At 40.9% G+C, this 15,683-nt stretch overlaps 1 protein-coding gene across 1 annotated transcript in view; it reads left to right on the top strand.

Moving 5' to 3' along the window:
- Positions 1-15,683, top strand: part of unc5cb (unc-5 netrin receptor Cb) — a 142,501-nt gene that overhangs the window by 50,626 nt on the left and 76,192 nt on the right. Inside the window, exon 2 of the mRNA XM_085359774.1 lies at positions 14,769-14,999. Within this exon, the coding sequence (XP_085215900.1) occupies positions 14,769-14,999 (231 nt within the window). The remainder of the gene's footprint in view (positions 1-14,768; positions 15,000-15,683) is intronic.

Below are 15,683 nucleotides of genomic sequence, written 5' to 3'. Positions count from 1 at the left end.
AGTGCCTACATCCATCTTTTATCTACAGTCTATGAATTCAACACATAATTCAACTCATATGTTGAATGACATTATCTGTAAATTTCCAGGCTGTGATACCTGGATGCTTCCACTTGATTTATTTTCTCAGACTTGGCTAAAATCTCCCCAGAGCCACAGAAGACATTATTCAAGTTTTCTTTTTCACAAGCTCCCCATGACCATTAAATTCACTGCCAACTTAATGTTGAAATAATGCAGTCCCTGTAAAGATATTTTTCAGTCTCGTGCTTCCTTGGGGAGTGACAGTGATGAACCGTCTTGTGTTTGCAAACATTTCCACACAATACACACAATATCCATTATTAGATTTTTCCCCATTTCCCCTCCCCGTTCTCATTTAATTTTGCAGAGATTAACTTTTTAAGCCAATGCTACAGATTTGTCTCGTAAATGTGCGTATTCCACATGAGATGCCAGGAATCTGCTCTGCTCAAGCGTGGCTGTGTAAACGAGTGTTGTGGCTGCGAGGTCGGCATGTTGTGGCTGTCTTTGGCTTTCTCTCCCCAGCTGGTTTCTGCTTGTCTGTGGGGTGCCATGGCTTGCTTTTCTATTGCGGGCATGGCAGAAGCAACGGGTGGGGTAGTGTAAAGGGACATGGGGAGATGGAGGCTTGGGGGAGTGCATACTTACTCCTCATTGCCCCTCCATTATATGTGGTTGACCTATTTCAGCAGTGAGCAGCAGAGAGCTGGGAGGGGTACAGGGCAAAATCACAGGCTGACAGTAGTCCCCTGGTGAGCGGAGCAGGGTGTGTGATTGCCTAATGGAGTCACCCCCCCACCTCCATCACCGCCACCCATCGCACACACATACACGTACGCAAACACACACACTCACACGAAACAAACACGCACCAAATATCTGCCTGCCCTCCTACCAACTGTCTTTTCCTCTTAACACATCCATTAACAGGTGTGATGTCTGTGCGTGAGTGAGTGTGTGTATGTGTGTGTGTGTATGCGTGCACGCGCGTGTGTGAAACACAGGTTGCTGGGCAGTGTGTTATTTCTGTTACGTGTTCTTGTTTATGTACAGTGTTTCAGTGGAATAGATCATTTCTTATTCTGCTGCCAGCAGAACACTTTCAGTCTTTGGAGCTCTAGTGAAGTACTGCTTGGTGTTTAGATGGCGGCGGAGGACGAAGCTAACAAGCCAGTCCAAAATTCCCCATAGATGTTCAACTGGGTTCAGAACCGAAGGCAATAGCAAATGCCTCATAATATTTTCATGTATCGAATACCTGTGAGCCTCTGGCCGTTATTCTTGTTTTACTTACATGTGTCTCCGCGCTTGTGGGTTTGTGTCTGTAGCTCGAGTCAAAAGTGGACGACTCTAAACACAAGCATACTTGTCAAGATACGACATGTAGTCTCATATAGTTGAAGGTGCATGGGACCACCATATGGAGATGGGTCTCATCTCTGTGAGATGTCTTGTCACATTTGTGTGACTAGACATAGTTCCCAAGCAGAGAAACTAAAGTCTTAGCGTTTAGTTAGCTTTTTTTCATTCTCTATTTTCACATCTTGATTTGAAATCTCATATTTCTCCCTCAAACTTTCCCTTCTGGCTTTATGGAAACTTGTCTGGGTTGGTTTGAATCCGTATGCAGTTTCTCTTCTCACAGTGAAATAAATAAATAAATCAAAATGAAAATTGACCAGGGCAGCAGAATCTGATCTGAAGTAGTCAGTCAAGATATATTTCAGATGCACTCTGTTTCCAGATGTGAACTGCAATCTAGCTCAGCCGGATATGGAAGCAGTCAGGATATGATCCTGTGATACCAGGTTTGGTCAGGGTCATAGCAGCATAGTGGCATGGTTTATGAGTGTGCAGCACTGGCATCACATGTCCACTTTTGTCTGTGTCTGTTATACAATGAAGTAGCGCCATAATTACTGCAGATTCCTCACTGTCACTCCATCTTTAAGCCTGCTCTACCACCTATAGAAGCATTCATTGGATCATAAGGCAGGGATTGTATAGAAATTCATTCATTTCATTCATTCATTTCATTTATTTATTCATTTTCAGGCACAACAAATACCTATATTGAACATAAAATACACAAAACAAAAAACAAAACTTGCCTGAAAAAGGAGTGGGACGAAGAAAACTTATTAAATCCCACCCCTATACTCACTCATCAACAAAAAAAAACAATAAACTTCCCGCAGCTACGCCCATCATTGCATACAGACCCATCAACAGCCCCGGGCAGATACAAGCATCTAAGCGGCAGCTCGCAACCAACAATTAGAGCCTTCATAACTGAATACAGAATATATAAATTATAAATTGCATTACCACAGGTAACAGGCAGTAATAACTACAAGTAACAGACACACATACATATACATACATATATATCTACACACACAAGTACATATATGTACATACATACGCACACTTTATTTTTTATTTTTTATTTTGGAATCCATACCAGCAATGGTAAGAGGACAGACATTACAGAGCACACTAAAACCCATCATTGAGTATACTGTGACCAGACCAACTGTTTATAGAGAAATTTAAATCTATGAATATTTTTGCATTGTTTCAATTGTAAACTCAGACTGTTCCAGATTTTCACACCACATACAGACACACAAAAGCCTTTACGGGTTGTTCGAGTTCTGGGTAATTTGAATTCTCCAAAGCCTCTCACATTATAAACCTTTTCTCGAATTTCAAATCTAGTTTGTAAATTTGCCGGTAAAAGTTTAGTAAAAGCTTTATACAAAATTATGGATGTATTGTAATTAACCAGATCCTGGAATTTAAGTAACTTTGCCTGAAGAAAGAATTTGTGAGTATGATCTAGATAACCAGCCTTGTGAATAATACGCAGTGCTCGTTTCTGTACTGTGACTAATGGATTAGTTGTATTTTTATATGTATTTCCCCACACTTCCACACAATATGTAAGATATGGAAGAACCAGGGTACAGTACAGAGTACGAAGTGCATCTTTATCAAGGAAATGATTCATTACTTGATATTTGAGTAAGCAAGGATACAGAGGATCATTCAAGATGTTATTGCAAGGGAATGGAACAGTATGAAATGGGCTGATTCATTTTCATAATCATCATGGGCTGTTTAAACCAATTTTGCCAGGGCTTTGCATGTAAGGGAGTCCAAATGGATCTAAGTGCATGTGAGCTAATGGGTGTTGGCACACCCAAAAACTACACAGTCACCAATCCTACAGTAATTACACATGTATGTAATGTAGCCTGTGTGCAGAAACCAGCGTGGTGCAATTACCCTCGAATGCTTACAAAGCCCTTTTCTTTTTAGGCGTAAGCCCAGCAAGCGTCCTGGCTACCCTTAAATAAGCATGCAGGAGGACACACTAGCGGTACGGAAATACAATGGAAAAATTCTGCACCGCAGAACTATTTGTAAAGCAGCCAAACAAGCTGCAATTCTGACTGTGTTGCTGTGCAGCTCCTCTTGTTCGAACGAATTCAGCATTTTTAAAATAACACGCTTAATCTACGTGGAAGAGCAAATATGCTGCAGGCCTGCTGAGATGTAAGTTTTTGACTGTAAATTCAAGTTGAATATGAATTGTTGTCAGAAATGCTGAAGAAAAGTAGAAATGCATTAATTATTGCTTAAATTCAGAGGGGGATTGTGTTCGTAGCTAAACCAGCCTACTGTATGTGTGCATAATATAGATAGTTTATCTATATAGTTTATAGATATTTCTATAGGAATAAAGCTTGAAACATAGAAAAATCAGCCTTTATATTATAAGTGAATGACATTTATTGTCTTTGGATCAGGCAGTCATGTATCTGGAAGCACAAGATGGATTTGTAGTGGCTAATACTTTTTTACAGCATAAAAGCAAGTGAGTCGATGGTGACAGCTGTCAGATTTTGTTGAGCAGACTGTTGGGACACACTCTGATAACTGATCAGCTGGTCAGTCTTCTTTTGCGACTGAGGCTTTTTAGAACTTATAGTAACACTTGCTGGCTTCATCTGTGTTTTTGATAAAGTGAGTGGTTGCAGTTTTCTCGACAGAAGCACTGTTGCAATTTTTTTTTTTTACTGCCATCTAATGCTCTCTGCACTGTAAATAAAGAATTAGCATGTTGTACAACAGCGAGCTTGTGTAACAGTATTAAGATTTTAACAGTATTACAGCCATATCTAACACTTGAGCTGTTAGGCCCAAAGCGGCATAATAAATTGCTGGAAAAGCGGATAGAGTTTGTGTTTTGTGCTCTCGGTGTGTATCTGGTGTTACTTGCATGTGTGAGTGCATGTCATCGCCCTTAGGCCTAGATGCGGAGTCATGTCTATTAGCTGGCTATTGCGGTCGGCTTCTTGTTTTTATTATCAGCATCATAACGGCGGCATTTGTGCGTGTGGGTGTGTGCACGTTTCTGCCCTTTAATATATCACCTCCTGCTCTCCCTCTAGTGATCCCGGGGCTAAGATTTATGATTCTGCATTACATCTGCCTTGTCACATTAATTCAGCCATCACACAAAGACACATGTACACACATGCAAACGCATACTTCACCCCTCCACACACAAACACACCCACATACACACCCATGGTTAGACTATCAAAGCCCGCATTCGAGCATACACCCATGTTTGGTATATTACGGCGCACAACAAATCCTGATCTTCTCATTTCCCATCATATCTGAGGTCTTTAGTAGATGGCTGCAGGTCAAAATACACAAATCCTCAGCTCAGCGGTAGGCCTGGGAACACAGTAGAAGGCACAATTGTGGAGAGAACATTAAAAAAGAGAGAGAGAGAACTTTTCAAGGCACCGTATGTCTCTTTATGGTTTCTCACTTTGCAGTTTGATTGACGAGATGGTGAGAATAAGATTTAGGTTGATGTGGGCATGAGGGCTCTATGTGCCCGTGCATCTCAGAGGAATAAGCAGGCAGCCAGATTCTGTGACAGACGTGCAGAATAGACTATGCTCTGGGGATGGTGTCTCACACTTTCTGACACACTTCCAGTCTGTAATGTCCTTCAGATAAAGTGCTGCTAGGGATTTTTGTGAGGTTGGACATTCGAGTGCTTTAGAATATATGTGTGAGGAAGGCATATAAAATGAGAACACATCACTGAGAAATGATGAGATGGTTGCCTTGTCTTGATTCTATGTAGTTACGCAGTTACGATCCTCATCGCTACACCTGTATATCGCTGTTATGTCTTCTCTAACCTTGCTGTCTTGTATCAATGGTACCGCTATTGCTTTGTGAATCCATAGAAAAATACACAAAAATTCAATTTGAGTCTTAATGTCTATATAATATAATACAAATGATTTACATTTAGAAGTCCTCCACTCAGAACTTTTGAATGTATTTGCAGTGTCACGTGTCATCTTCGGCTGATTGCTGCACAGTAGAGGAGCGGTGTAATTCAAAGCAGAAAGACATGGTATAATAAACACTCTGCTTTCAAAAATCTGCTGAAATCACACTAATCTCTTTGTATGCATATGTCCAAATTATCAATGGCTTTACACTAAGGCAAGGTTGAAGGAGTTTGAAAAATGGACAATTCTTGAGCTTTACATGCGAGTAACAAAAGGCCATAAGAGTAATTAATTCATGTATAGCAGATGTATGTATGTTTTGATATACACAGGACAAATATTGAAGTGTAGCTCATGAGCAGATTGGCAGCTTCTACTTGTCGGTACTCATGTCTTTTCAGGAGTCTAATTTAGTGCTGAAAATGAGTTTGTTACTGTTAATTTTCTTTGATGAGCAGCTCTTCTCCAGTGTGAAGACAGTCTACACTGGTGGTGAAAGGCGTAAGATTTCTCTCACTGTCTTTTTGAAGACACGGGTACATTGGTAAACCACTTCTAAAGCTGATGTGAGGTATTTGAGAAATCCTCTGAACCGCTTTATGGCTACGTTTAAAACAAATGCCCAAATGTCAAATGCAAAAACAAATGTAAATGAGATTATTTTGCTGACACTTTCTTGCATGCACAATTAATTTCTCCAGAGTTTATGTTGTTGATAAGTTGTGTAGCTTATTCTGATCATAGTTTTTTTTTTTTTTTTAATGAGATGATCCTGTGCATCTGTTGTCATCTTTTGTTTGTATGTCTGCCCTTTTGGCCTTTTGCTAGTGGCAGAAACAGGCTGCCTACTGCTATGGGCCAATTAGCCAAGTAGAGGCATCGCATCAAGGCGTTGGGCACAGTGAGGGGTCAGAGAGTGCAGCGCGTCTCCTTCTGACAAGCACAGCTCCACTCCATGGCCCGCTGGTCAGTATGGGGTAGGGTGATGGCCCTGTCTGGTTTCGGGCACCCAGGGGTGTGACATGTGACAAGTGAATAGGCTTGCCATTTTTGCGATAAAAGGACCAGTCGTTATGTCTGCAAGTGAAGCCAAGCAATGGGGCTTATGTATGCAATGGCTGCTTTAAAACATCATTTAAGTGTTTGTGCATCAGTGAATGCAAGTGCTCGAGTTGTGGGTGGGCATGGAGGCGCGGGAGCATGACACATATTCATATTGACACCTGTCATTGAGGACTTGAAGCATAAAGATGGCAAATACCCATCCTGTGTGAAGTTAATTGGGGTTTGTGTTGTACTGTCTGTGTTTGAACCCCCGCTGTACCTCTTTGGAATGGGTTAGGTTGAACAGCCCACTTGTTCCTTACACCTTTTTCCTCTCTTTTTCTCTCCCGTAAACTCAGAAAGCAATGTATGTGCCGTGCCTTGCTGCACCATAAATTAGTCCTGGGTGGCGGCATGGTGCTTGCTGGGTAATTTGGACAATGGGGCGTTTGACAGCTCACCCATCACAGCTACAACGCCCCAGGGAGCCACTTCTCCTCCAGAGCTTTTCTCTGTCTCCTTGCGCTCTCCTCCCTCAGTGCTGATGGACTGACTCTCTAAGTAGCAGCATCATTCTCCAATCAAGCACCGAAATGACTTTTCATCCATGAGCACATGCGGGAGGGAAAGGGGGGTGGATGGGGAGCATATTGTATCCAATGAGAAGGTAATCGTAACTGCAGGAGACTGAGGAGAAAAAAACATTTAGAAAAAGCAATAGAAAAACAGAGAATGTGACACATAAGGATAGGGGAGCTAAAATAACACCCCAAAATGAAATTAAATATGTAAAATGTTGGTCATGCATTAAGTTAATGGCAACTTTAAGGTTGTAAGACAACAAGTGTGAATGCAAACACATTCTCAAACATTATAAAAGAATAAAGAGGAGAAACATAAATCATCTAAATGGGCTTTAATTGCCAATAGTCGTACTCGTTTATGCATCAAAGCAATTCAACCACTTGCTCACTGAATTGAAACTATTGGTCTTTACACATAAATTTTAATTGTCTTGTTTTTTTCCTTGTTTTTTCCTAGTTACTTTTCAGTGTTCATGTTCCCACTTGTAAAGGGAAAAATCTCATAAGCAGACGTTGGATGAACACTGAATAAACTGCTTTCTTTAGTTTAAAAAGATCGCTCACCTATCTCGTTTGTCGAGGTCTCTGGCTTCTCTCGTGCTTCTTCTCACCTCTTTAGTGTCTCCTATCACGTAACTGAATAATTATTAATTAATAGAATTACATTTGGTTTGAGAAACATAGAGCAGTTTCTAGTCTTCAATCCATCATTTCATTTCTATTACCAGCTAGTCTGACCAGATTAACTGCTTGACTGGCACACAGTGTGTTTTCAACCACAGGCAGTAATATTTAAAAATGTGTTGATCTAAAAATTTCAATTTAGTCTTCTATTCCATCAAAATATAGTTTTTGGGGCAGTGAAAATGTGTTTAAAAAATGAAATGGTGAACCTTGATAATTATGATGCTTTGACCTAGTCTTTTCTGGCACCATCATGCAACTGGACAGGCAGTGACCAAGGCCTAGCATGACCCTGGCAACCGCCAGCTGCTTCCTGCCAGAGTGCAGCCAGAGAGAACCAAGTGAAGGTCGGGGATAATGATCGGAGAGAACATGTAAACGCCAACAGTGAGAAAGACATGATTGCATGTGCAAAGTCACAAAGACAGAAGTGGGTCTGTCCTCCCAAAAAACAAAACAAACAAACAAACAAAAAAAAACCACAATCAGCATTTGCTGATTTATTTTTTGCATTTTTTAATATTGTTTTTTTATTCTCCACCTATCTGGCCACTTATAAGTCACAGAGGAAGCTGTGGAAAAGTTTAGGAAGCTGATTATTGTGCAAACTTTACATGTGCATCTCTTTTTCTCCCATTCTTTAATATTCCGGTATTTTTCAGCTGCGTGTTTGTACTTTACCACAGTGGCCGAACTCAGTTTGCGCATTAATTTTTCCAATTACATCACATGCGCCGGTAAAGATAAAACCCATGAATTGGGGTTTGCTATACTGAGCACATTTAATTATTCATTCTGTTTATTTGGTATACGTGAACTCTGCCTCCAGGTCGCTGTGATTTCAGCCTGCAATGACATGACTATGTGCAGTGAACTGATTGAGCTCAATGCTGACTTTTAGGGAATCTCTTGTTGTTGTTTTTCTTTTTCTTTTTTTTTCATTTCTCCTCCCCTGCTAGTTTGTGTGATGGTAGGATTCCCTAGAGATGATATATGAGTGTGCTTTGCATGCCTCAGCAGAGAGGCTCCGATAGGACGGGGCGAAGGAGAGGTCACTGGCCCTTAACAGTAATCAATAAATACCTGCCGCAGCCAAGTGTGAGACGGGACCCTGCAGACAATGTGTGTAGACACACGAGTGTATATAAAGCACTCAGCTGGAAAGAGACATCAGAGTGGAAGGAAGCCTGTACTTATTCTGCCCATTTCTCATGGAGCTTCTAAAGGATTTTGCTTTTAAACCAACAGCCATACATATCGATTTTGAGCCAGTGGGATGTATGGGTCTTTACTTAATCCAATACTAACAAGTATTGACTGGGGAAAGTCATTACCATAGATTTATGTTCACTCAATATAATGGGTAGGTGTGCTTAAAGTACATTTATTGGGAGATCTGATTGACAGTCTACTTATCCTGCTTCACTTGACTTGACAGCTGGATGGTTTATTATTCTGCTTGACCACCCAGATGCAAAGCACCTCTTGTCCTTCCCCATAGCGAAGTAGCAAAACACCGCCGAGTAAAACTCCACCCTTGTCCAGCGATCAAGCCAACCAGCTTTTTTCTATATCTGGACGAGGGATGTATACATGAATGACAGGGCTGAGTGAAAAGAAGGTGAAAGGAAGAAGGCAAGAGGGAATGAGAGGAGAGCAAAGTGGACAAATCTGAATAAAACGGGGATGAACAGAGAGGAGGTTTATGTTGGTGTTCATTCTTTTTCATGCTTGACTCACCGCTGATGGAAGGGAAACATTGTCCAACTGATACAGTGCTTTCTTTGGGACAATAAATCAGCTTGAGTACAGATAAAATGGAGACAGCTTATCTTGCACGGTGATGTCACAGCCCAGCATTGAAATGCTGTTATCAGAAGCACTCACATGCAATATATGATATAAGATATACGGTCTTACAAATATTCACACCAGGCATGCGGTGCAGGAAAACGGTTCATTCTATAGTATGTGCAGCAAACATAGTGTACATAATACAGGCTATTTTCTAGATGTATAATGAGAATTTATTTTATGTAAAACTCAAAAGTATCACCTGTATCAGTAAACAACACCTTTCAGTGTATTTTCAGCATTTCAGAAATGGTTTTTGAAAACTGAAGCCCTATCATCTAGTCTAGAAATTTTGTAGTAATATTGTGTTTCAATGTTTTACTTTGAAATCCCATTTACTTCTACTCACTGTAGAAAATCCACACAAATCTCCCTGGTTCCAGATTTGGACATATCCAGAGTGTCTGTTGCGAAGAACTGACTTTGGCTACAGCTGGCACCTAAACACAAAATTTAAAAGAACAAGAGCTTTTACAAGTTTTTGTGACTTCAGTGGCTTAAGAGAGAGAGAGCAGGTCATCCACTGTCAGGTCGGTGGTTCGATCCATGGCTAACTGCCCTTGCCCAAGATATTGGACCCCAACTCATTTCCAGTGCATCCATCAACGTTTGATAGCAGCATTGCAATATAACTGTCAATCCATGACGTGCCTGCAGTGTGTGTGTCTGTGTGCGTGTGTGTCAAAGGGGCAATGGATGAGCAACTGAAGTCCATGTAACATGATTTTAAGCCAAAAAATGTTAAAGAAAATATTGGCAATATCAGTATCAACTCGCCAAAATAATAACCAGCAAAGTAAACACTGGCTAATTAAACTGGTCACTCTTGGTTTAGCTGGTTTTGCAATCTGTTTAGCGCTTACTGCATAGAGGTTTCTCCTGTTATGTTGTGCTTCTATTACATTAGAACCATTTGCCATATTGGACCTGATATGGTTCTAAGAATAAAGTCGTAAACTGCTTTCTAGGCCTGTGTAACTGAAGCATTCACTTGATCCTACATTGTTATTGTGATTATCACATGTCCAAAATGGTCAACTTCACGTGGTTAGTGCTCGCATGTTTGCAAAATCTCAGTGTTGACCACATTGAAGTTGCGAAATATGATCTCATATTTATTATGAATTTCTTTCTTTCTTCTCTGATGTGGGTTTCCCACTTTTCTGTGCAACTGTGATTTATTTATGCAACACTTCTTTTTTTTAGTGTACCTCTTATCTCAGGGACTCTGTCTTAATATATGTTGTTGTGCCAGTGCTATGAGCCTGTTTTGACTATGATTTGTTCATGTCCAAAATGTAAACATCCCTTAATATTGCTGCACTCCCACAGTTACTGGAGTGAACTCAAGCCAAAATAGAGAGTCACTGCCAAGACCTTCTCTTATCTTGCTTCACTCCCACTCACTAATCTCGGATTAATTCGATTAATTCTGATCTGTCTTTCCATTTTCCAGACCAGCGTGCCTTCTACCTAATAAATTCATTGACGATGCAAAATGGCAGTATCCATTCATCCAGTAAACTTATTTTTAAGGGTTTTCTTTTTCTTTAGCAGCTCATTTGTCTTCAAAATTCTTTTTGTTCTTGTGTTGTGAAATTGTTCTAAAATTCAAGTAATATTCAATTTGAGTCTTAAAATATTCACTAATAAGAGTTACAGTATGCATTAGGAAAACTTACCCCAATTACAGAGCAAAATACAATTTGAATAAAAGTGCTGCAAGGACATATTTCATTAAATTTTAAACACTCGATATGAAAGCAATTTCGATTTTTTCTGATTAAAGTCAAGTTACAGAATCGCAGATGCTTCGAAAAGTCCATATTGCATATCAAACACTGGAGGCATGCCATATTAATGTTCCTGTTAAAAGGACAGTGACACTAAAAATGTATTTCATAATGCATGTTTGGTCTTTAGAAGCAATATGCAATTTGCCATTACACAACATAACTGTGCATTGTCACGAGCACTCATTATTTTTAATAAGCCAGTGCCTAAACATCTAAACTATTTTATCACCAACTGGAAAAGAAAAAGTCTGAGCTTTTGTTGCCCTCTGCATTGTTTCGGTGAGGGAGCAAAGGTGGAACGTACTGAGATGTTAAGCAGTGATTGACAAAATGCGATACACAGGGATCAGTAATTGGCTATATCATGAAACAGTCGTGATTCAAAAAGTGTATTTAAAGAGATTACGGACAATTTACATCAACACACAAGCATATCGTGTCTATGAACAGGTTAGAGGTGTTAATAAACCTGGCGTATTAACTGGCTAACTTCCAAGTACAATCCATCTATCCATTTTCTTGCACTTCAATTCAGGGTTATAGTGGGTGGATGCCCATCCCAGCTGTCATAAGCAGATGCATCCTGGACAGGTCACTTTCTGGACTAACACAAAAAGACACACAGCCAAAATGACCAATGAATGTCTTTGGAATTGGGGAAGAAGCCCACATAGAAAGACCCCAGACTGGATTTAAACCCAGGATCTTCTTGCTGCAAGGTGACCAGTGCTAATCATCACACCACTATGCAAGCATGAAAACAAATTAGCATCAGTCCACACTGTCAAGTCAGACTAATCCCAACCCAACTAAGTCCTCCCACATTTATGAAAGGAAGAATTTTATCACTTATATATAATTTCAGATTGCTCCCAACACAGGTTGTTGCTTAAATAGACCCTTGTATGTTGCCTTTTAACAAACCTTGCACATCAGAGAAAGCAAGTGTTCCTGATTAATGTTCCTGCAGTTCAGTCTGTTTATTTTCTACTTTTTGTGAACTGAGGTGCATAGTTTGTTTATGCACTCGGCCGACGCTGGATGCGTCCTCTTAATTTCCCTGGTTGCTCATTGTAGACCTGTACATTCGGTCTATGCTAGTTTCCAGCCACTTGCGCCTTACAGCACGGTGCCTCACATTGCTTTCCAGCTTTCACTGGCTGTAGGTGACAAGGAAGAAGCTTTCCAGTCACATTTCAAAGAACGAAAATAACAAATCTGTCCAGGGAAGTGAATGTGAGTATAGGTTTCTTATACGGGAAATGTACGCCACAAACATAAAACTACTAATGCAGGGTGTTGAGGGGGAGCAGAATGATTGGTAAGAGTCAGGGTCTTTCATTTTGTCATGTTTCTTTTTTCCCCATTTCTGGGCTGATTTTTCACTGCAGGGCTAGTTCCATTCACTTGAATTTATTATTTCTTGCACTGAGGAAGCTGATGAAGTCCAATGTCTGTAAGCGAGTTTGTGCATGCCTTCGCGAACATTAACGCTTGTGCTGGGTGTATGTGTGCGAGGAGATGAGACACGTGTCTCTTTATGTGTAAGGGAGCCACGCTTTCATGGCTGTTTCAGATCTCGCTGCCTCAGAGTTCGACAGAGCGACGGAGCCAGAAGCGAGAGGGAGAGATGGAGAGATAATAGGAATGGAGGGTGAAAGAAGGCTAACACAGTCTTTAATGAGTTTCCTTGGCTCTCTTTGCCTGTTTCTGGGTCAGGGTCCCCTGGCTGAGGATGTGGGTGGACTGAGGACGATAGAGCAGAAAAGAACAGTGTAAGCCAAGGTCTGCTTGAATAGACTTGTACATTATAGAGTCATCACCTACAGTACATAAAGATGCATGGGAGGAAAGGCCACGCAATGTTTAGCTTATTTCTTGAATTGATAGCGAATGATGGAAGTTAATCAAAACAACTAATGGTCTTGTTGTGGCTCTTTATTGCACGTACACAAACACAAACCCCAAAGGTCAAAGGTCACTTATAGCTTATATTCAATTAGCAGGAGCTTAGAAGTCTATAAAAAACACATCCAAGCTTACTCTTTTTTGATGAAATGCAATCACACACCTACAAAACAGGATGTGCAAATGGTAAATGGACAGGTTCTTATAAGACCTCACCTGCATCATAACAGGACAGAGACAGACCCCTCCTCCACCTTGCTGAAGGTGGCTTTGGCCATTTTCTGGTTGACTCCTCCTGCCCTTTCATTTCCTAGCAATCAGCTTCAATCTGTGGCAGGTATGGAGGGAGAGATAACATTAGGGAGACATCATGGGGAGATATCTGCTCAGCCAAGACATTATTTAGTGCTCTCAAAGCATCCAAGAGGCAACCTCTGTCAGACAACAAGGCTCCAGCATGTCCACACAGGACAGAGAAATAGGTAGACAGAAGGACATGGAAGAATTACTGATGGGCTGATAAAGTATTTTGTTATCTGAACAGTCTGCCTTCCTGTTTCTGTCCTCCTGTGCTATGTTACTGTCTGTCTGCTGCAACTCTCTTTCAATGACTCAATCCATGTCTGTCTGGCTGAGTTACTTTGAGTGTCTCCCAGTGTTCCTCCCTCTCTCACCTTATGTTTCCCACTGTAACTCTGTCTCTATTACTTTGCCTTCTTTCTTTCGCGCTTGTGAATAATTAATGTCTACCGGTTCGATGGTAATAATAGAACAGATCTGGAGGTGACAAATGGGATGGCCAATAGGCTTCATCCTTCCTTCTTCAAAGAGTTACAAAGTTAGCTGGGCTCATTTGGTGGGCGTGTACACCCATATATTTGTGCCACTTTTTTTTTTTCTTCCCTCCATGTTTGTGTGTGCATGCACATGCAGTTGTGTGTATGTGATTTAAGACAGGGAGATGAAAGGGACTTGTAATTACAGGGAAGCATATCTGTCTACTGCAGAAGTATCCGAGGAATGGCATAAAATGGGCCAGAAGCCTGAGGTCATTAGATCTGGAGCATGTGTGCGTGCTCGCATGCCCGTGTGCGAGAAAGTGACAAAAGCAAAGAGCGTGTGTGCACGAGAGAAAATGGGAGACACGGATAGATCAGCTTATAATTTCAGTTCCTCGGAGTCGACCTCTGAACTCTGCTTCTCATTATTGGCTCTGCCGTGCTCGCTTCTCAGCAGTAGCTGATTGTGGTTAGACCGAGGAGGCAGTCTTATTGCCGGAGAGGAATCACAGAATTTCCTGCGCTCAAAAATACACTTGTGTAAACATTCCAAAATATCAAATGATAGGGATTTCACTGTGTGCTGTGCACATGGATAATCCCATGCAAAGGCTGTGGTTATAATACTGTCCCACTGTCTCTTGTCTGCTTTCCGCTCTTCCATCCCGTCCTCCCACTTTCTGTCTTGGGATTTTGGCTTCTGTTCTCCACTTCGTCCTCTCTTTCCTTCTAACCATTCTTCGTTTGTTTCTCTCTTCACAGTTGAGGATGACTTCATTGGTCTCGGTGAGCTGCCAGAAACGTTCCCCTCAGACCCCCCAGAGCCGCTGCCCGTGTTTTTAATGGAACCAGAGGAGGCCTACATAGTCAAGAACAAGCCTGTTAACCTGTACTGCAAGGCCACACCTGCCACCCAAATCTACTTCAAGTGCAACAGCGAGTGGGTTCACCAGAAGGAGCACACTGTGGAGGAGAGGGTTGACGAGAACTCTGGTCAGTAGAAAGATCGGCTACGTGCTGACTAGCAACTCTGTTTTAGAAGACATCATGCTGCACAGACCATTAATAAAAATTGTTTTCTTCACAGAAATGCATCCTGACAGCTAAAACATGATTTGGTTTTATATTATCGTTTAAGAAAATCAAAGCAGTTGGTTAAGGTTCGCAGAAGATTGTTGTTCTGATAAAAAGTTGGAAACGTAACCTTGAATCACAATATGATGTTTTCATATTTTCCCAAAAGCAAGTGTATGAGTATGAGTTCTGACAAAAGTGTCTTTACAAACATACGCTCAATGTGAATCTCTGCTTATAAATCTTATTGTCCAGCATATTTAACTGCTGACCTTGCCACTCAGACTGTAGGTGAGGTATCTTTCATTTGGCACCATCATTTCCATCACAATCATACGTTTATGCATTTGAGTGTGTATATTTTGTTTCAGTGCCTGCTCAATAATCCAGATAAGGATATTCCAGAAAGTTTTTCAAACAGTGTTTGTGGAGTGGAGAAAGAGTTTGCCGCTCATTCAACTGACCTCTTCAGTTTCTGCAGGTTTCCTCAACTTCATAAACAACACAGATTAGTGATCCTTTATGTGTCAGGAGTTTTAGCAACAGCTGAGATGCATTTTTTTCTCAAAAACACAATGTTTTTCTGGCTTTCAAACCTGAAAA

The sequence above is a fragment of the Diplotaxodon limnothrissa genome, linkage group LG7, assembly GCF_057381915.1.
Source record: "Diplotaxodon limnothrissa isolate DT_005_m linkage group LG7, D_limnothrissa_male_GT1.1, whole genome shotgun sequence".
NCBI lineage: Eukaryota > Metazoa > Chordata > Actinopteri > Cichliformes > Cichlidae > Diplotaxodon > Diplotaxodon limnothrissa.
Note: the sequence above shows the minus strand (reverse complement) of the source record. Positions and strands in the feature narration are given on the sequence as shown.